This window comes from Stegostoma tigrinum, chromosome 13 (assembly GCF_030684315.1).
Source record: "Stegostoma tigrinum isolate sSteTig4 chromosome 13, sSteTig4.hap1, whole genome shotgun sequence".
NCBI classification, from domain to species: domain Eukaryota; kingdom Metazoa; phylum Chordata; class Chondrichthyes; order Orectolobiformes; family Stegostomatidae; genus Stegostoma; species Stegostoma tigrinum.
The window spans coordinates 6,494,006-6,514,617 of NC_081366.1; the positions used below are offsets into that span (position 1 = coordinate 6,494,006).

The 20,612-nt window shown below is 37.6% G+C and overlaps 1 protein-coding gene across 8 annotated transcripts in view; it reads right to left on the minus strand.

Annotated features, from left to right (window-relative positions):
• Nucleotides 1-20,612, minus strand: part of LOC125458288 (protocadherin gamma-A11-like) — a 199,301-nt gene that overhangs the window by 36,526 nt on the left and 142,163 nt on the right. For all 8 annotated transcript variants that reach the window (XM_048543453.2, XM_048543451.2, XM_048543452.2 and 5 more), the window contains exons 2-3: nucleotides 14,188-14,246; nucleotides 10,333-10,562 (exon numbers count right to left, since the gene is read on the minus strand). In XM_048543453.2, the coding sequence (XP_048399410.1) occupies nucleotides 10,333-10,562; nucleotides 14,188-14,246 (289 nt within the window). The remainder of the gene's footprint in view (nucleotides 1-10,332; nucleotides 10,563-14,187; nucleotides 14,247-20,612) is intronic.

Below are 20,612 nucleotides of genomic sequence, written 5' to 3' on the forward strand. Positions count from 1 at the left end.
TCACAATCTTAAAAAGGAAAGTTGTGTTCAAAACATGATGGTGACATAGGCATAATGAAAGATTATATCAGGGCTAATTTTACACTTGGAGCAGAAGAAAGGACAGAAGATAGTACTTTCTTACACAGAATTACTGGACAAAGCAAAAACCATCTTTTCTCATCCTGGCAGGTGGTAGAATTGTTAACTAACAAACAGGATGATTAAATGTGCAAAAGTGATGTAATGCAAGGAAACTGATATCATTATGACTCCAGTACTTGGGAAATATAGAAGTTGTGCCTAATGGCTTAATGAAGATAATGCTCCTTTAGACTAAATCAAGTTGTTGTATGCAACAAAATGTAACATATTTGGTGGAAATGTGGTGTATGATGTTTAACTGCTAAATATTAACAAAGCCAAGGTAATTATTTCCACTAAAACAAATATGTGATTGGATTTGTCTTAACGTACAGTTAATAATTGTTTTGTAGCTGAAAGGAAGCTGAGGGACATTGCTTTAGATTGCTGTTACCAGAAGTTTATTATTTGTTGTAATGAAAAGCTTTCTGGTTTGTATACTGTGATTTAATATGAGTTCTTGATTTTAATCACCCATAGCTCACTGAAGCTGGAAGGAAGGGATCATTTAAATGTGGACAGCTTTTCACCCCCTTCATGCATCCCAATGTTAACTGTTGTTGACAGCTAAAAGGAATCTGCACCATTTACACCGTATTGTAAGATAAACCCTCACCATAGTTCATCACAGTGCAAGATTCTTCTGATGGATTTGCTGCTACCAACCTCTTTCCTAGCAATGGTCTACTGGACCTGCTTCATCTAATGTGTTGGTGGAAACCACCTTGCAGTCTATCTAACAAGACGCTCATCTCATAAATAAGTGGGAGTTTATTACATATTGGCAACTAGGGATACTTTATTGAGATACATTGTCGCTGAGACAATGAGGGAAACTTCAATGTTAGGTCAGATTTCTATGAAATCCAAAACTGTTCCTCCTTCTAAATCCATGTGGGAACATCCTATTGGAGGTTGCTTAATGCATTCCTCAGCATTAACCCTTTCAAATCTGTATACCCTTAGGTAGAATTTGCCTGCTGTTTTGACTAAACTTGATCCAAATTGGTCAATTGTGTTAAACATATACATTGGGTAATTGCGACCCAATCTGCAATTTTAGTCAGAAGCATGAAAATGATACTGTGACAGATTCACTATCAGGGCAGTATTGTCAGCCGAGAGATCACTGGCCAGAAGATGCTGACGACTGAAAATTCTTAGCTGCTTTTAAGGAGAACTAGGAGGACAATATCACTTCTTTTTGAAGGTTTGTACATCCATTTACATCAGTTCCTTTTCCCCAATCCTGTTCAGATTCTGAGACCTCCCTTCTCAATATGCATTCATCTAGCAGGAACCAGTCACCCAAGGCCTTGGCTACAGCCCTCTGTCTCTCTTGTGCCATGTAGTAATGGATCAGGTGAGCCATTGAGAAAATATATAGGAAGGAAACCAAACAATTTAGATTGGTCTGATCTCCATATTGTCACACTCCTTGGGTGTGCAGCTGCTTTGAGGCAAGAGGGAATGCACTGCCACCCGCTTTAGGAGAAAATAAAAGCCTAGGCTTTCAATTGTTCAACTTCCTGAATGTAGCTGGACTTTATGAACATTAAAAAATGTTTAACAAATGACCAGGCTGGAAGTACTGTCATGTTTTAAATTCTAACTGGTGCATTCCTCTACAGTCCACGTCCTAGCCAACTCTTTGCATTTTTTTTCACATTCATGGAATGAGGATGTTGCTGGCTAGGCAGCATTTATTGTCCATCCCCAATTGCCCAGAGCGTAGTTAAGAGTCAACCACATTGTTGTGGGTCTGGAGTCACATGTAGGTCAGACCAGGTAAGGATGGCAGTTTCCTTCCCTAAAGGGCATTAGTGAACCAGATGGGTTTTGCCGACAATCAACAATGGATTCTCGGTCATCATTAGACTCTTAATTCCAGATATTTATTGAATTCAAATTCCACCATCTGTGGTGGCAGGATCTGAACCCCGGTCCCCAGACATTATCTGCGTCTCTGGATTAACAGTCCAGTGATATTACCACCGCGTGTCTGTGTGAAAGTATCGTACCATACGGTATCAAGCTGTTTTTCCTTCATATTGGTATTTCTTGTGAATTATCCTGATGAGTGCAAGGTGAAAAGTTTCAATAGCATGTTTCTTTTATTGTCAATATCTAAGATAATCACCTCTTTACTCACTTTGAAAATTTCACCACAGATCTGTCACTGATCAGGAAACATGTCCGGCATAATGTATGCATGGGACCCTGTATGGAATGCCTTAGCTTTCTACTAACTGGGTGCCCTGTACAGACTACAGAATAAATCATGACTGCAAAGTTCACTAATGGAAAATCAGGAGCACAGTTTTAATGTTAATCATTCAGTTGCAAAATCAAGAAGTTGCTACTCACAAGGAAATCAGAACATCGTTTTCCACCTTAAAACAATGCTGTAATTGCTAGGGGCTATCTGAAATTTGTGGGTCTTTGATGGACAGCTGTTTGTTACACAAAGACATTAAGGGATGTGTGTTAAAGACAGGTAAATGGAAGCGAAGTACACATCAGCAGGTTCTAATTGACATGTAGACTTGAGAGGCTGACTGGCCTACTCCTGCTGCTATGTTCACAAGCTACCTTGTATTCACACTCAAATACCATGTCTGTTTAACAATAACATTTTAAAAGAGCAAAGATGCAATCCAAGTATTGAAAAATGATGATGGGTAGAGTAGGGGAGGCAGAGGGGTGCAGCTGCTGCTTAACATGCCGTAATTTTTCAATAGTGAGTTTATTTTCTAATTCTCCAACAAATGAAATTGCACGTATAGCTTTAGATTACTATTTCACACTAGTTTAATCATTCTTCAATTTGGTACTTTGGTACTATTGTTGTACTGGCTGTACCGATATTCTATTTACTGCAGAAATTAGATCTGCCATCTAATTTCTTACGTGAATTAAATTTTATCCAAAATGCCTTTGCCAAAGCTGCCATTTTAAAGCTTGTGCTGCAGAGCTGCAGATGTCTAGAATTTTGAAGGTGATTTCTGATGTCTTTGGTCCTTTTGCTGACTAAGGGTGTGGCAGAGCTATAAAGATCAGACAGGTCCAAGTTTGGGTCTTAAGCTTTTGTCAGGGGCTTTTAGAGAGAGGGAATAAATGCCTGCTTTGCCAGTGATCCCATTTCCCATGAATGAACATGTAAACAGCTGAAGCCTTTGCTCTTGATCTCTATACGCTGACCCCTGGTGGAGAATGAGTCTATTGCAGTTGGATGAAATATGAAATGGGTGAATGTGCTTCAGAGACTGTACTAACCTCAGGATATTTGCTGCCATATACGATACTTCACCTGGACCTTGTTGGTGGCGGGGGGCGGGGAGGTGGGGAACTGGAACTGGTGTTTGGGTGTGGTATTTGCTTTGGGGAATAGGACTCTGATGTCAGATCTTAAAATAAGCAGGAAAAGTAAATAAAACATCAGGTCAGGCAACACAAGAGGAGCAGGAAATTCACCCCAGCATCTGCAGTTTTTGCTAGCTCACAGTAAAAACAACATTTGTTTTAATGCGAATATAATTTTGTGCTGAAATAATATAAAATAAATGCTGGGGGTCTTTTTGTTGTAAAATTATTATTTGGCTTTTGATAAATGCCCATTATTTGATGGCAGTTCTGATAAATGCCCATAATTTGTTGCCAGTTCTCCAATTTGTTCCAATCTTTCCAGAAGACTCTGACTCAGGCTGGCTCTGTTCACGAGGCTGGAAAGTCAAGTGGTACCTGGTAATGAGCTTCAAAGGCAAATTGTTCAACTGCGTAGGGGATCATAATGAAGTCAGAAATTGTCCTAGCTCCAAACCAACAAACATTTTCACTTTCCAACACAGGTCTCTGAAGAAAGCTGTCTTTTCTTCTCTAGCGCATAGGACTTGAGTTCAATTTTAGCATCCCTGTCACTGGCTGTTCAGAGCACAGCAAGTATGGAACAGGTCTACTTCCTCCTTATTTTTTGTATCCACAAAGAATAACACAGGTATCTAAACAACTATATGCCCATCTTTCTTTACTTTGAAATCCAACAAAGAGAAAAGATCAGATCATCTGTCCAGAGATAGTAGGAACTGCCAATGCTAGAGAATCTGAGATAACAAGGTGTAGAGCTGGATGAACATAGCAGGCCAAGCCGTGTCAGAGGAGCAGGAAGGCTGACGTTTTGGGCTTAGACCCTTCATCAGAAAAGGGTCTAGGCCCGAAACATCAGATTTTGTGCTCCTATGAAGCTGCTTGGTTTGCAGTGTTCATCCAGTTTATTATCTCAGATAATCTGTCTATCTTCTTTCATGCAGATTATCTCCAGTTATTTTTATTGAACAATAAATGTTCAGCAGGGCAGTAAAGGAAACTTTCCTGCCCTTCTTTGAATGGTGTTATGGATCTTTTATCTTTCCATTAAAGGGAACATAACACATCAAGTTAGTGTCTCACTTGAAACAAAACACCGCATAATGCCATCAGCACTCCGCATGACATATCACTGTAAATTATGAGCTCAAATCTCTGAATTGGGATTTGAACCTTCAGTTTAATCTGTTGGCTCAGAGGTGGGAATGCAAACCCAATGCTGATGTCCTAAAACAAAACAGGATTAAACCATGCATGAACCATCTGTGGTCTTATTCTCAACTAGTGGTGCTTCAATGGTGACAGTTAAAAGAATGTTTGTCAATGACATAGACAGCAGGGCTGTAAAGTGTTCATGCTATTAATCAAAGCAGATGAAATTTGAGACCAGCATAACGAAGACAGCTGGGGAAAAAAAATTGCCCCTTAGTTAGAATTCAAAATCTATCACCATCGCACATTGCCTTAGAGAGCCTGAGTGATTTCAAAAATACCTTACAAACACCAAGATTGTGTGTTGCTGTTAGATTAATTTAACATTTTGCAGCATGTCTGAACATTATATACTACATCTGCAGCTCACCCATCCCCCAGCAGAGCTGATGGAAAACACCCAAATATTTAGCTGCCTTAAGTCACTAAAATGCTTTCACAGACATCCATACTGATTCCAGATTCTCATATTCAAGTTAGTGTACAAATTATTTAAAATGTGAGCTAGAAGAGAAGGTAGATTTGTGTAATTAGATGTGAAGCGACACAGTCTTCTTCTGAATAAGTGAGTTTTTATGAGATATTGTAACATTTATGCTGAATTTCCTCTGCAGTGGGTATTTCATCTGTGAATTTTGATGCAGTGTTTCTTTCATCTGCAATGAAATAAAATCAAACCTCAAGAAAAAAAAGGTATTGCAGCAAAGATGGAGCAGTTATCCTGCCAAAGCTTATCTGGGACAGAATATGCAGGTCAGGTAACTGGTTCTAGAGAGACAGATGTGTTTATAAATATGCTTCTGTAAGAGGTACTGACCTGCTCTATATTGAGGTAACGAAGAACTAACCTTTTCCCCTACTTTTCTTTTATCATGACAGTGACTTCATCATGCACATTTAATATTCCTGCCAAGTGATTCCAATTGTGCACTCAAAGATGCAAGGCCTGATTTTACCTCCCCTCCAGACACTGTAATTGTGTCCTGAAATTGGGTCACTTATTGACCCATTTACACTGGTGCGACATTACCATCATCTTGGATAGAGTCCTCGGAGAGGCAGCTGATGAGGTAGCCTGTTTTAGGTAGGAAACTACTGAAATATGCAGGTTATGTCCTTATTACCTACATAAAACCAGTTGAAATTTCAATGTAGAAAGGCTTCGTGCTCAGCAAAGATTGCTTTTACTTGTTCTCAACATTGAGCAGACTAATCAGTGTCTTTTTGAATGTGAGTCCAGTGACCACTCATAAAATGTCTGATGAAAGCCTGCCATTTTGTTGATGTAGCGAGGAGGTGTGGGTGCATTGCTCATATGTCAACAATCACTAGCCACCCTGTTACAGGTTCAACTTTCAGATGGATCAGGTTTGGAGGTGTGCCCTCCTGCAATCAGCAATCACCAACAGATGGTCAGGAGCAGGAAATGAAGCTGAGGTCTTTGAGAGGGCTCACCAATTTCTGATATGAAATTCCTCCTGTAGGGTGAAAATTGTATTTCAAAGCCAAAGCTGGGACAAAAATGTAGCAGAATGAATTTCCTCCTTCAGGGAATCTTGCTGTGCCGCTCTACTGTCAGATCAGTCACTGACCCTGAACTGCATTATATACTGTACTCATAGTATTGTTGCTGACTGAAGGTCTTTTGCAGCAGAACAACTGCTGTGGTGTCGATACATACGGAGAGGTTTTGTTATAGATAACAATCTTGAACACAGTGCATTTGTGGTATCACAGGGAGCTGCAACTTTTGAATTTGGTTGCTAGTTTTCACATTGGTTTAAACAAGTGAGAGTAGACATATGCACTTGCCTTGCACTTGTATGTTGTATCTGAAGACTTCCACTCACTAAGTTCCAAAATATTCTTTGCTATGATGAATCAGCTGACACATATATCCTAATATTAAATAGGCTCCAAATCAACTTTTGGCCATTATTAGGAAGTGTAATGAATAGTTTGAACATGTTTCAAACATGCTGTATCTAAAAATTATATACGTGAAATTTAATCCATGTGAAACCTGCATATTGTTTTCTGTCAGGTCTATCTGACCTCTTGAGTTATATTCGCAGATTTACATAAAAAACATCCAATGCCACTTTAGCTCAGCCAAAGCCTATGTCCTGACGATGTGTGCCACATTTCCAAGTTTCTTCCTATGATAGTCTCCCTGACCAATATGCCAGGCATCTACAATCTGCTGAACAGTAAGATTGACAGGATATATTAGCCAAATACCAAATGTGTGCATGCCAAGTAAGGTCTGCCAAGAGGAGCTAATTGAAGGGAAATATTCATGTGAAGGCAGGAAGATGTGTGCTTTATGAGCAACCTTGATGTCTCACTATAGAATTTGAATATTTGTTCCTGAAAATGACAGAATGTTGCATAGCATCTCTCTATAAGGTACAATCTCAACAGTAAAGGGAAAATCTTTCATGAACAGAACAGTATCTCAATGGCATCAGAGATAATGGGAACTGCAGATGCTGGAGATTCCAAGATAATAAAATGTGAGGCTGGATGAACACAGCAGGCCAAGCAGCATCTCAGGAGCACAAAAGCTGACGTTTCAGGCCTAGACCCTTCATCAGATGAAGGGTCTAGGCCCGAAACGTCAGCTTTTGTGCTCCTGAGATGCTGCTTGGCCTGCTGTGTTCATCCAGCCTCACATTTTATTATCTTAGTATCTCAATGGCCCTCAGAAGGATTCGTTTCATAAATCCAGAGTTTCAAGCACTTTGTTCACACCAACAATGCCTGTATGTTCACTACGCAACAGATCTTTTCATGCTTAAATTGGATTGATTAGCCCTGTTCAAACACATTGCAACCATAATACAACTCAAAGAATTCTAGTTGAAATCATAATCATCTATACCATAAAAGATCAATACACTGACAGTAATCACAACAATATCACTCATGACCAGCACTTCAAGAAACTCAAATTAATGCAAAATACAGTACAATATGAAAATCTGAAATAAGAAGAGAGGATGCGAGAGAAACTGTAAGCATCTATGGAAGCAGAGACAGTGTAAATGTTTCAAGTCTGTATGACTCTTCTTCGGAACTGGAATTCATATTCAAATCATTGTCAAATCAGCCTCAAAAGTTAAGTTTCTCTCTCCATGGATGCTGCAGATCTGCTGACTTTTACCAGCACCTTTTGTTTTTATCTTGCTCCCCCACCACCCACCACCCCAAACCCAGTCTCCAGCACTGCTGTTTTGAACATGCCACTAAACAATGCTTGAAACCCCATAATGACTCTACTTTCAGGTTCCTTCCTCGCTGCCCATCTCACCTTAACGTCTACCATTCCCTGTTTACAGTGGCATGATTCCATTAAAAGTATCATCAATTGAAAGGTTATAAGCACAAATTAATGAAGCAACATGCTGTGCCACACAGAATGTAGCAATCCCTGCAGCATAGGACAATAATGCTTTATAGTGCAGTACACTGGAAATTCCAAACGTTAATGGAATTTGGTTGATTCAACATTAGTTTGACCGTTCATCGTGAATCTATCAACTCAAAGAATTAACCATGAAGGGTTTGGATAAATGCCAGTAACTAGGCTGGTTTCAATTATATTGTGCAGATGATACAATCTCATCCTTCCCATTAACCAGGAATATAACTTTGAAGACCACAAAGTTCCGTTGAAGAATTATTGCGGTGGGAAGTTCAATCTGATCTCTATCCCAGATAGTACAATGCAATGCTAAACTAACTAATGGCATTGCTACATAAAAATAACAAATAAAATGGCACAAACAAACAAACTCATTTCGAGAACACATGTTGCTAAACTCTTTATGATATTGCTACAAGTGACTACAAGTATGATTTTCATTTCCCTCACTTCCAGTTTGCTTCTTAATCTTTCGGCAATTATGGAATTTTTTTGTAGCTCTTTTCCGACAGATGGTTAAACGGCTGTGCTAGTTTGGAATGATTGTAAATAGCTTTTAAAAGGACACTGCTAGACAGGCCAAATAAACTTTCACAATATTGAAAATTACATGTACCATTAAAATTTATGAGATCTTTGAATTGAAAGAAGTAGGAACTGCATCAGTCCAATAGCAGGACGTACATATCTCAGATAGGGAACCTTAGTATAATGATATACTACTTACTAATGATAATAATGCCAGCTTTTATCCCTGCTCACTACTGGCAAGCAGAGTGTGTCTGACAGTCATTTCAGTAACAAAACTGATGTAGCTTATATGACTTCTTGCAGAAAGTGAATACCCTTACTTGGCCCCTAAATTGTTCCATCTGAGGTTCCAACCAATCTCCAGATGTGGAAATACAGCACATTTTTCTACTTTGTGCCTGCAGGATCCTTTCTTACTCTGGAGTTCATTGTGTTCTCATTTGTTTCTAAATATAGCACACAAAAGTTGATTAATCCATGTCGTATTTGGGCGAATATACCTTTACAAATGGCGTTCTTTTTTAATTTACTCACAAGATGCCTTTACATTTCTGTTCTCCTCTTTTAGTGAAGGAACAAGAACATTTGGAATAAATACAGTATCTTTATATCCTTCTCAGTCTTTGTCGGAATAAACCACTTGCTCAAGGAAATAAAGGCTCTTGCAGTGAGACACCAAAGCATAAATTTACGTTTAGCACATTTAATAGTATTTAAGTAATGACAATAACTAGTTGAAAAGAGAGTATGTTGCACTGATTTCCCTCTAAAAGCAGATAGAGGAATTTGAGATGAATGGCATTAAGTATTTGTACTTCTTTAGCTCACTAACTGCAAGGCCCAAAGTGTATTTTGTGTTTTAGTTGGGCAATATTTTTCTTCATACCTTTCTTGGACACTTGCTAACACTACACATTTTCAGTTTTTGGTGGTGCAATTTACGTCAGTGGAATTTGCAATGAATTTATTATTCTGTTGATTTTGCATGAACATATTACTAATTTCGTTACAAATATTGCTGACAATGATTTCAATCTCCTTAACCATTTTGAGGACTATAATACTAAAATGACAATGGCAACTTAGGCTAGTTGAACAGATGAATGCACAGTCATGCAAACTACATGCAGAAGTTACAAGTGCCTGGAAAACTTCTAGCTTATGAAGCCTGACATCAAAATGGTTCATTGCAAAATTACTTTCTTGTACTATGCTTTCCATAATATGCTCCAAATATTCTCAATTTACATTCCCTTTCCAAACCTCTATTTGCTGCAGTTTCTCCCCAATCCTCATGAATTCATTTTCCTTAAGCATAATAGCCTTGAAATAATGTCATTGAAATATGAATGTAAACTATAGCTTTGCTTATATTAACCAACATGCTACTGGTTTATTTTCAATTTTCTAGCATCTCTGTTAAGTTGATGGAGAAAATTATTTTATGGAAATTGATCGTGTTTTTATATGCTAACATTCATACAGTGTGATGTCGCTTATGTCTAGCACTGGTTAACTAACTGCTTATTTCTCTAAGTTATACATAAGCATGGCAAGTCTTGTTAACAGCACATAATTCTGCCGCACTGTAAAAAGGAAAAGCATTGAGAAAAGTTAATTTGACCTATCTGAACATTAGTCTTCAACATGTATGTTGCTTTTTGTCCAGCACTGACCAGGGATGGCTGCAGGCCTTGCACATGCTGGTTTCCTTGCTCCACCAGGTTCGTTCTCAGCCACTCGCTGCACATCACAGGGAACATCACGCTGAACCTCATGCTGAATGTTATGGGGCACATTGCACTGGACGTCACGAGGTGCTTCACACTGGACATCACACTGTACCTCACGCTGAACTTCACGTTGTATGTCATGCTGTGGTCCTTCATCCTCCTGATACTGAGAACTGCAGAAAAAGCAGGGAATGTAGTCACTAGACATGAAAACAAGGGTATGAAAGTTGTAGATGATGAACCAGAGTCTGAACTGACCTAAAATAGAAGTTTCACTTCCTAATATGATTTCTTACTTATGCTGTCTGTTCAAATCAAGGAATTGTTTTCTTCAGCTTTAAACCTTAAGATCACACAGTATACCAGCAGTAATGGGCTACTCAGCCCATTCAGTCTGCTCCACTACTCAGAGATCAGAGCTGATCTGATCATTCTCAACTTCACTTTCCTGCCTTTTCCCCATAACTCTTGATTCTCTTACTGACTAAAAATATGTCCACCTCACTCTTGAAGATACTTCTTGACCCAGACTTAATAACCCTGTGTGTTAACAAATTCCTCAGATTCACTACCCTCTGAGAGATGGACATCCTCCTCATCTCTGTCTTAAATGGAAGACCCCTTATTCTGAAATTAAGACTCAGCATTACCCAGTCAAGCCTTCTAAGAATCTTATATGCTTCAATAAATCCCCTCTCATTCTTCTAATCTCCATTGACTACAAGCACAAATTATTCAACCTCTCCTCATAAGAAAATTGTTCCAGACCCATGATGAACATAGTGAAGCTTTACTAGACTGCCTTCAATGCCAGTATATCATTCCTTAGGTAAAGAGAGTAAAACTGTGTGCAGTATTCCAGCTGTGGTCTGGTAATCTTTGTACAGTATTAGCAAGACTTCCCCATTTTCCCTATTTTTGAATTGCATCACCATTTGTGTCCATCCCTTCAGCTGCTTGGGCACATTCTCTCTTCCTTTAATATGGTCCCTAAAACTCCCACAAGGCTCTGGTCACCTACCTGTATCTCTCTTCATGTCTAGGTGTTCTACTTTCTTGATGCAATAAGGTTTAGGTTAGGGTTAGGCAGAACTAGTATGGGGGAACGATGGAACATTTTAAAGCCACTATATAAATGCAAGCTTCTTTTTTAAGATGAGGCAAGTTTCCAATTTGGGATGGGAAAACTATGAGTATTTAAATTGTGGTGGAGGCAGCTTCAATTGAGGCATTAGCTATTAATTAAATATAAAGAATGTTCAGGGTTACTGGGAGAAGGCAGGAGAATGGCCCTAATGCAAAATGCTCGGACAGTTGGTGCAAACATGATGGGCCGAATAGCCTCCACTGTAACATTTCCTTGAATTTGGTTGTAAAGCCCTAAAGTTTGGAGGTAACAGTACCACTGATAAAGCAGTTAACAAAAACATATAAGATTTTCTCAATAAACGAATAGAGGACCAAAGCAAGGAATTTTAACTTAAGCTTTCTGAATCACCATTCACCAGGCTAGTTCTCAACTGGAGTTCCATGTTCAGTTCTCAGAACCTTATATTTGGAAGAATGTGGTATGGCCTTGGAGAGGGTACAAGAGAGTATTTACTATAAAGATACCACAGGGAAGCTTCAGATACATGGTGAGACTGGAGAAGCTGGAACTGTTCTTCTTAAATCAGGGAGCAGTAAGAGACATTTAACAAAGATGCCCCAAATCATGAAGGTTCAATGGTGAAAGGAAGGAGAAGATACTTGCAACTTCTGCAGGGGTAGCATCCAAAAGTTTCAAATTTAGGAATTAAGAACTAAAGGCAGAGGACAATTCGTCTTAAACGGTGGGTTTTAATAATTTTTAATGTATGTCTGAAAGGGTGGTAGAAGCTGATTCAAAGAAACTTTCAAAATGGAATTTAATATGTGTTTGAAAATAAAATTTGTTAGCTATGCTGAAAGACCAAGAGCCCAGTATTAAGGTTTTGGAGTAGATTTGAAGCTCAGTTGTGGATGTTGTGGTTGGTTGGTTCGCTGAGCTGGTTCGTTGTTTTTCTGCAGACTTTTCATTATCCTGTTTATCCCCATTTTGCTTGTCCCAGGATCTTGGTGTTGTCCCAGTCAAATTGGACCAAAGCAGAAACAAGCATGGGAATCCCTAGAAGGACTCCACGAAGGAAACCATCAGCAAATGGTGTCTATCATTCCATCAGGTGTGCATTCGGCATATTGATTATTTTTCACAAGAAACACTTAAGTTCCAGAATTTTCTGACATTAGTTTTTACTTTGTTCAACTTTTGTAATATAATTTAAAGCAATATTTAGCATTTACTGTTTTCCAGTCACAGATCTATCTTACATACCCAAATGAGGACACAAATTAGGGGTTGAGATTAATATTAGAAATGAGGGACTTCAGTTTAATGGAGAAACTGGAGAGTTTGTGATTGTTCTAATTCCAGCAGTGAATGTTAGGGAACAATTCAATGGAGATGTGCAAAAATAATTCAGTTTAATAGAGTATATGAGGAGAAACGGTTACCACTTAGGAGTCCTACTGAAGAGTCAGTAACAGACAGCACAGTTTTAGGATATTTGGTACAAAAACTGAAGAGCATTAAAGAGATTTTTTCACACAGCAGTTGCTATAATCTGCAAAATACTGGCTGGTTGACACAGATTCAATTCTTTGAAAAGGGAACTGGCTGGATACTTGAAAGGAAGAAAATATATCATGAGGAAAGAGCAGGAAAGAAAATAAACAAATTACAAATTAGTGGCAATGGTATTTCTTCTGGTCCTTCAGGCCTGCTTTACTATTCAAAAATATCATGGCTAAGGTTTTTGTGTCATGAATTGCGCATTTCCTTCTACTCCTGATACCCTTCAATGCCCGTGTCTAACAAGAATCCATGTATGTAAGCCTTAAAACATTTAATGATCTTCTATTTGGTTCTATGCAATCTGATTGGCACTTTCCACCAAATGACCCAAGCCTGATTGTACTATGCAGCACTTGAACTATAGCCCTGTGATGTCAAACACTTTAAAGGCACTTTCAAATCTTTTTGAGCGATTCCAGGACTTCTGCCTTGTAGTACCCTTTCAGGCAGGGAGTTTCACACACACCTCCCCTAATCCTTTACTAATTATGTTTAATCAATTCTGCCTGGTTATTAACCTCTCTTCTAATTGAAATTAATCCTTCCTCTCTCTTCTATTTAAACTCCTCTTAACAATTAAATCTCTCATCAGCTACTTTTTTCTAAAATGGCTCATTTTTATCACTTCCAAAATATTCTCTTTCCCTGTTACTTCACGTGCAAACCTGACATACAAGTATTGCCAAAATATTCAGTAATCAAAAAGCTTCAAAAGTAAGTGTAATGTTGCCTACAGCTGACATTCACAAATGCCCTTTCTGTCAGCAGCTATTGGATAACATGCAAACATGGTATTCTTTTCATCCCTTTAGTTTAGCATCATTAAGAACTATTGTTGTATCCCTGCTATTATAATACTCTCATCACAGACATTGAATGAGATACTAGCCCATTTATGGTTAAAAAGATGGGTAACCCATTTCATATTATTACTTTCGCACATTGGACCACTAGGTGGAAAAGAGTGAATTGTTGATAAGTTAGAAAGTAGCTAAATGTTCTGAAGGAATCACCAATGTTTATAACAACACTGAAGTTAAGTATGTGAAACGTCTTCAATGTAGTCCATATGCCAATGGCTGTACATAACCATGAATTCTGGAACTAAGAAAACTCCAGGGCATCAAAAGAAAATGTATAAGTACCTGTTTAGCTCGGCTCTGTGAGTCTGTGAGAAACGCCAGTCAGCATTCGGTTGTTTTACCTACAAAAAAAACTCTTATTAATATGTACGACATGTTACATGCCATGTGGACATGTTTAAATGTTATCTACAACTTTAACCTCATTAAAATTGGAAAGAAAGTTAAAGGACTGTTATTTTTGTTCCAAGTGTTTCCCAAATACTATTGAGAATGTTGCTTTTAAAAAAAAAATACTGCTCTTAATGTACACATATAAATAAATAGAAGTTACACCATAAGAACAGATAATTTAGCCCAGTCATTATGTTGCAACACTTGCCTTCTATGCCAGAAAATAATTCAGAACCCATTAAACACCTCCTTCTTCCCAAATCATTACAGCTATCTTCTTCCCTATTCACCTATCCAATTTGCTCCTGAACTTTGTGCTGAAATTTTCTGACTCCATTTTGATGACAGTGGAGGCAGGGGTTAACCTCTCCCACTTGAGCCGCCAAGGCTCTGCAGCTGCCAGTCTTATGATTTGGTCAACCATACTGACTCCTTTCTTTGGTAGGATAGCAAGCTCCATCCTACAGTCATTCAAGAGATTGCTTCCTGGATAAAAAGCTCCACTGGCCTGGCTTCTGCCAAGTGTGGGCTTAAGATCCCAACTTGCTACTGATGTTACCATCAACAAGCCCACTGGAAAATATCAATTATGAACCTAGTTTCTGTCTCATCAACTAACTGTACAAATTAACCCCACAGCCTCTTGACTGTTTGTTCAAAAAAATGTTATCTAGAGCTCTATTCCAAATATTTTAACTTAAGTTTTGTATTATGGCTTCAATTTATTCCTAACCCTTCAACGATCGACATATACAGTCCTATTTATTCAGAATTTGTAATAGTTATATCATTCTGCCATAAAATCAGTGTTATTTCAGCAAAAATTCTGTATATTCAAGCTGTTTTTCTGTAATGTCTAGATATGATACTGCAGTATGTTTAAAAAACTAATTAGCTTAGAACAAATTTTATCTGTAAGTTATCCAATGGACCATATTCACAGCTGCAATGGACACTTAGGTTTGTGTGTAACATGACATGGCCAATAAATTGTCTTCTACCAAGCAGCACAATAGGTTAGAATTAAACAAAAAGTACTCTCATCATTCCAAAGTAAAAGTGTGACTTTTTCAAAATTTTGGGAGTCCATCACAAGACATAATATTCTGAAGACTTACTGGAGTTTCATACAGGTTCATCATCTTTTATGTTTTATACCTTTAAAAGTTCCAGTTTTTCCTTAATTAAGGACATTTGATTGTATGCTCACTTTCAGTTTAACATTTTTTAAAATGGTGGAATGACCTGTTTCTGTGCTGCATGACTCTATGATTCTATGACATCTTTATTGGGCACATCACCATTGGAATGTTTACTCATGAGCTGGATTCCAGAAAGCAAAAAGGACTAAATGCCAGAGTTATAATGTGTTTGACTGCTTAATACAGCCCATTGCCCGAAAAGACCATATTTAACCTTTAAAAGTGTGAAACTTAAACAGGAGATTCACACATCTGAATTTCTAGATTGGGATCACCATTGGTAGTGATTGTGAGATGGCTATGTAAATTATATTGAATTAGAATCATAGTATTCTTTCAGTGTGGATGCAGGCCATTTGACCCATCATGTCCACACTGACCATCTGAAGAGCATCCCATCCAGACCCACCCCACTATCCTATCCCTGTAACACTGCATTACGAATGGCTAATCTATCTAGCCTGCACATCTTGGGACACTATGAGTAATTTAGCATGGCCAATTTACCCAACCTGCACATCTTTGGACTGTGGGAGAAAACTGAAGGACTGAGAGGAAACCCATATAAACATGGGGAAAATGCGCAAATTTCATAGTCGCCCCAGAGTGGCATTGAACCCAGATCCTGATGCCATGCAGCAGCAGTGCTAAACATTGCACCACTGTGTCGCCCCAAACCTTCTTCTGTTCTCAACTGGCAGAGGTGAATAATTAATTATGCATCTGAATTATTTCATAACAAGCAATCTTTCAAACTGCCCCTAATTAATTATATAATAAAAATAGAAAGTGGTGGAGAAACTCAATTACTCAAAAACTGAATTGACATTTTGCATCCAATATAACTCTTTTTCAGAAACAAGAAAAGTAATATGGACTTGAAATATTAACTCTTGTTGCTCCTTTTGCAGGTGTTTCCAGACCTGCTAAATTTCTCCACACTTCTATTTTCATTTCAGATTGCTAGCATGTATTTTTCTTTTATTTTTGTGACTACTTAATGCTGCCTTCTTAAGTAGTTAAGAACAAAAAATGGACAAAATTTAAACAAAACTTAGTAAGGTCAATGCAATGTTGATGATGAGTTATTATGTTACATGCAGTTTAAATGGGTTATTGACTATTGGGCTAAAGGAGGCATTTTCATAGTTTATACTCACTATTATCAGAAATATTTAAATTTAAAAATAGCAAATTAGTTCCATAAAGATGCTTGTTCATCACTAGGGAAAAAAGGACAAGGAATTGTCTTGCAGCATGGTAAACTTAATGGAAAACTGCAAATCTCTGATTAAACAGTAGCAGTTTGCAATATTAGGTAGTAAAAAGACCAACAACTGATTCATGTTATCACAGCACAATGTACCAGACGTTCCCTTTTTCAACTGTGTGCTTCAAATGTCGCACTACTGAAGGTTATTTTCATACTATAGTCTGAGATCTATAGCTTGTGAGTTAAACCACCAGGTTTACTGTCACAGAAAGCATGCTGTATGTCTATATATACAAACTGTACACTGACAGCATTCATGTTTGATGTAAGTGTGAAGCCAAAAACACCTATTCCCCTGTGTTAACATCTGGTCATAAATCAGGTTTGAAGGTCTGATTTAGCTGAGAATGCTTCCAGGGACTCTCACTTTGGTTCAGTAAAGTGTCAAATGAACCACAGACACATGATTCAAGAAGCTGCCTCTGCAGCAGCAGTACACAATATGGCTGCAGTTCTAAAATGGGCACTATCTCAGGAAAATGCTGCTAGCAGTGCTACCTCAACACAATTTGGGGAAGTTTGTAACTGAGTTATTTTATATATTTTACAGTCATGTTAAAAAAAGACACAAATACATGTAATTTATCAACAAGTATGAAGATTCCATTTCCCAAGGATTTAACTGTACTTAATATGTCAAACCAAGGAAATAAAACCCAGCATCACTCAATCATTATGAAATAAAAGCATGCACTAAATCTGTTAAAATTATTTCCACATGACATAATGTCTAACATTAAGGGGGAAAAGCTCAGTATCCATTGAAACTTTTACATTTTTGATTTACTGCTGTACTTTGGGCTATCCACCATGTTTGTTGCTTAGGAACAGTTGTTGCAGTATAATACCAGAGGTTTTCTTTAATACAAACCCCAATTCTATGATTTAGCTGTTATATCCTTCTACCACTCAGTGTCATTAATTTCTGCATGCTTGGGATTTTGGTATTCCTTTATACACTCTTCAGTTTATGAGAGAACTTGTGTTTAGTTTCATAACAAACTTCAGAATCACAAAAGAACAAAAGGATGCAACTTTCTCAGTGCTTTTTTTGAGAAAAAAAACGCTAAAAGATCAACTCAGTGAGATGAACTTGAATAACTGAATCTAGTGCTCAGGTGACCTGAACCCTCGCCCTATATTTAGGAATCTCCTCAAATTTTTGGTGAGCAATTTTCTTTTAATTATTTCGGTATGCATTTGGTATAGTTCGGGTTTTGTGTTGATACAATCTATACAGTACTATTGAGCTGCAAGTAGCAGTTATAAGATATAATCCAGTTAAGAAAATTATAGTTATATTGGAGAACAACACACACTCTGAACTAAAGAACTTGCATGTTTTCTACAGATACTGAATGATTTTGAGACAGTATTAATGAGAATATCAGTTTTCTCATGTTATAAGAAAAATATAACATTAAAATTTTTCAACTAATTGCCTGACTTATTAAATTGGCTTTTGGCTAGATGGTTTGTGTAAATTCAAAAGAGTATGAGGCATCTACTCTGAATCAAATATGACAAATTATATTGCCTTTCTGCATCGATGGAACACTATCAGTATTGCAGCATCACTTAAGACATGTATTAAGACTCTCCAGAGAGTAGTCTCCCGTATTTTAGCATCATTTTTTTGCAATATAAGTGTTAAAATGGCCAAAGAGTAATCAAATATAATCTTAACACTTGCCAAGCAGCTTTCTGTGGACATTGAAGATTTAATCAGTGAGTGAACTTAGTTCATGTTTGAAAGTACCTTATGTCAATTTAACTTTTCCCAGGGCCAAACACGATATGGAACTGAAAATATAACTTCAATCTTCTGAATATCTAGCATAAGATATTTCCCCCAACAGCACAGGGGAAAAAGTCATATTTCTCAAACCAGAAGGGCTGATTATCAAGTATACAAATTAAATAATGTGTGACTGTCAGGATTACAACATGAATTTCACCATTATATTAACCAATCTCCTGAGTGATTAAAAAATGTACAGGTGATGGTACAGCATAAGTAAAAACACCCTAGCCTTCACAAAATAACAATCTCCAAATACAGGTTGAACTTTTGCTGTGAAATAAAATTTGTGACTTGAATGTTTGAGATTAGCAGGTAAATGAAGAAACTGTATTTTTCTTTACCGTTTCATATTCAGAAAGGGCTCAGTTGAACTAAACTGAATTTGAGTACACTTTTAATCTAAATGTTCAATGTTGAGCAATTTGGAATAAACATAGGCAATTAAAAAAACACCCACGAGATTTTCTTGAACGCATGAGATAGAATAAGTATGCTCCTTGCGGAATTGAAAAGATGACAAGATTTTGGCATCTAAAACCATTATCAATCCATCTATGTGTCAATACCGAACAAAAGAAATGAACCTATGTGAATATATTGCTTCTAGGGGTTGAGATTCCAATATATTATGCTCCTCACTCAAAAGAAGGAAATGAGTAAATGTTTCCATTATATGAGTTTGTCACAAGACATAAATATGTAAAACTACCTCCAATAAATTGATCTACAGCGTAAAGCAACAGAACTCACATTCTACTAGAAACATCATCAAACATACATAAAAGCTGATACCATTTTCCAACATTATAGACAACATAGGAAAGGCACTTAAAATATACATTGTTATCATTCACACTTGAAATCTGCAGCAGCCTGACTAAATTAATAGAGCAAACAATGTTCTACAATACATGAATTCACATACCAGAACCCAGTTGCTGACCAGTACGAAACAATGCAAATTCAATTTGACAAAGAGTGTAATATTGGAATTACTCTTGTTGCATTTGTCAGAATCTCAGGCAATTGTATTTACAGTTGAGATGGTGCTCAATTATTCACATAGGACACTTCAGGTATATCTGCTCCTGATGCAGCAAGCATCACTATCACAGGGTGACTTTATCTCTTTGAAAGCTGCGATAACGTTTCACTTACACACACAATGCCTTCTTCAGTTGTGTGCACTTCTCACAGAATTGCAAGGTTAGTCTAGGATCAATAAAGTTTATGTTGCTGAAGGGTTTTCCAAACATTAACAGAACTTGACCTTCTAAACACTCCACCAAATATGACATCTTTCTGTCAGGAGTGACTAGACTATGCTGAGCAGCCTCTTTTCAAACATGTCAAACTATACCATAGAAACTAAACTATACCGAGTCACTCCTGGAATATAAATACATTGGCAAAGAATTGAATTCCCAAATCAGGACAAATATAGCCCACATATTTCTTCAAACGATAGTCATAGAGTCATATAGCATGGAACCAGACCTTTTGGTCAAACCAGTCCATGCTGACCATGTTCCCAAACTAAAGTAGCCCCACTTGGCTGCACTTGGCCCATATCCCTCCAAACCTTTCCTATTCATGCACTTATCCAAATGTCTTTTAAACACTGTAACTGTAGCTGCATCCACCACCTTCCCTGGCAGTTCATTCCATACACAAACCACTCTCTGCACCAAAAAGTTACCCGTCTTGTTCTTTTAAATCTTTCTCCTTTCACCTTAAAAATATGCCCCCAACCATAGGGAAAAAGACCCTTGTTATTCACCTTATCTATGCCCCTCATGGTCTTATTAACCGCAATATGGTCACCCCTTTTAGCTAACAAAGTGAGACGACTGACTAACACACCCTTAAGAGGTGTTTAAAATAGGCTATGCTTTAACTTTCTAATATTTCATTTACTTGGCAAAGAATTCACCCAATATGGTCCAGCAGCATTCTGATAAAACAGCAGTAAATTAACTCTGCCTTTCTCTCCACAAATGCCTCCAAATGTTTTCAGTGTTTTCTGACTTCCATT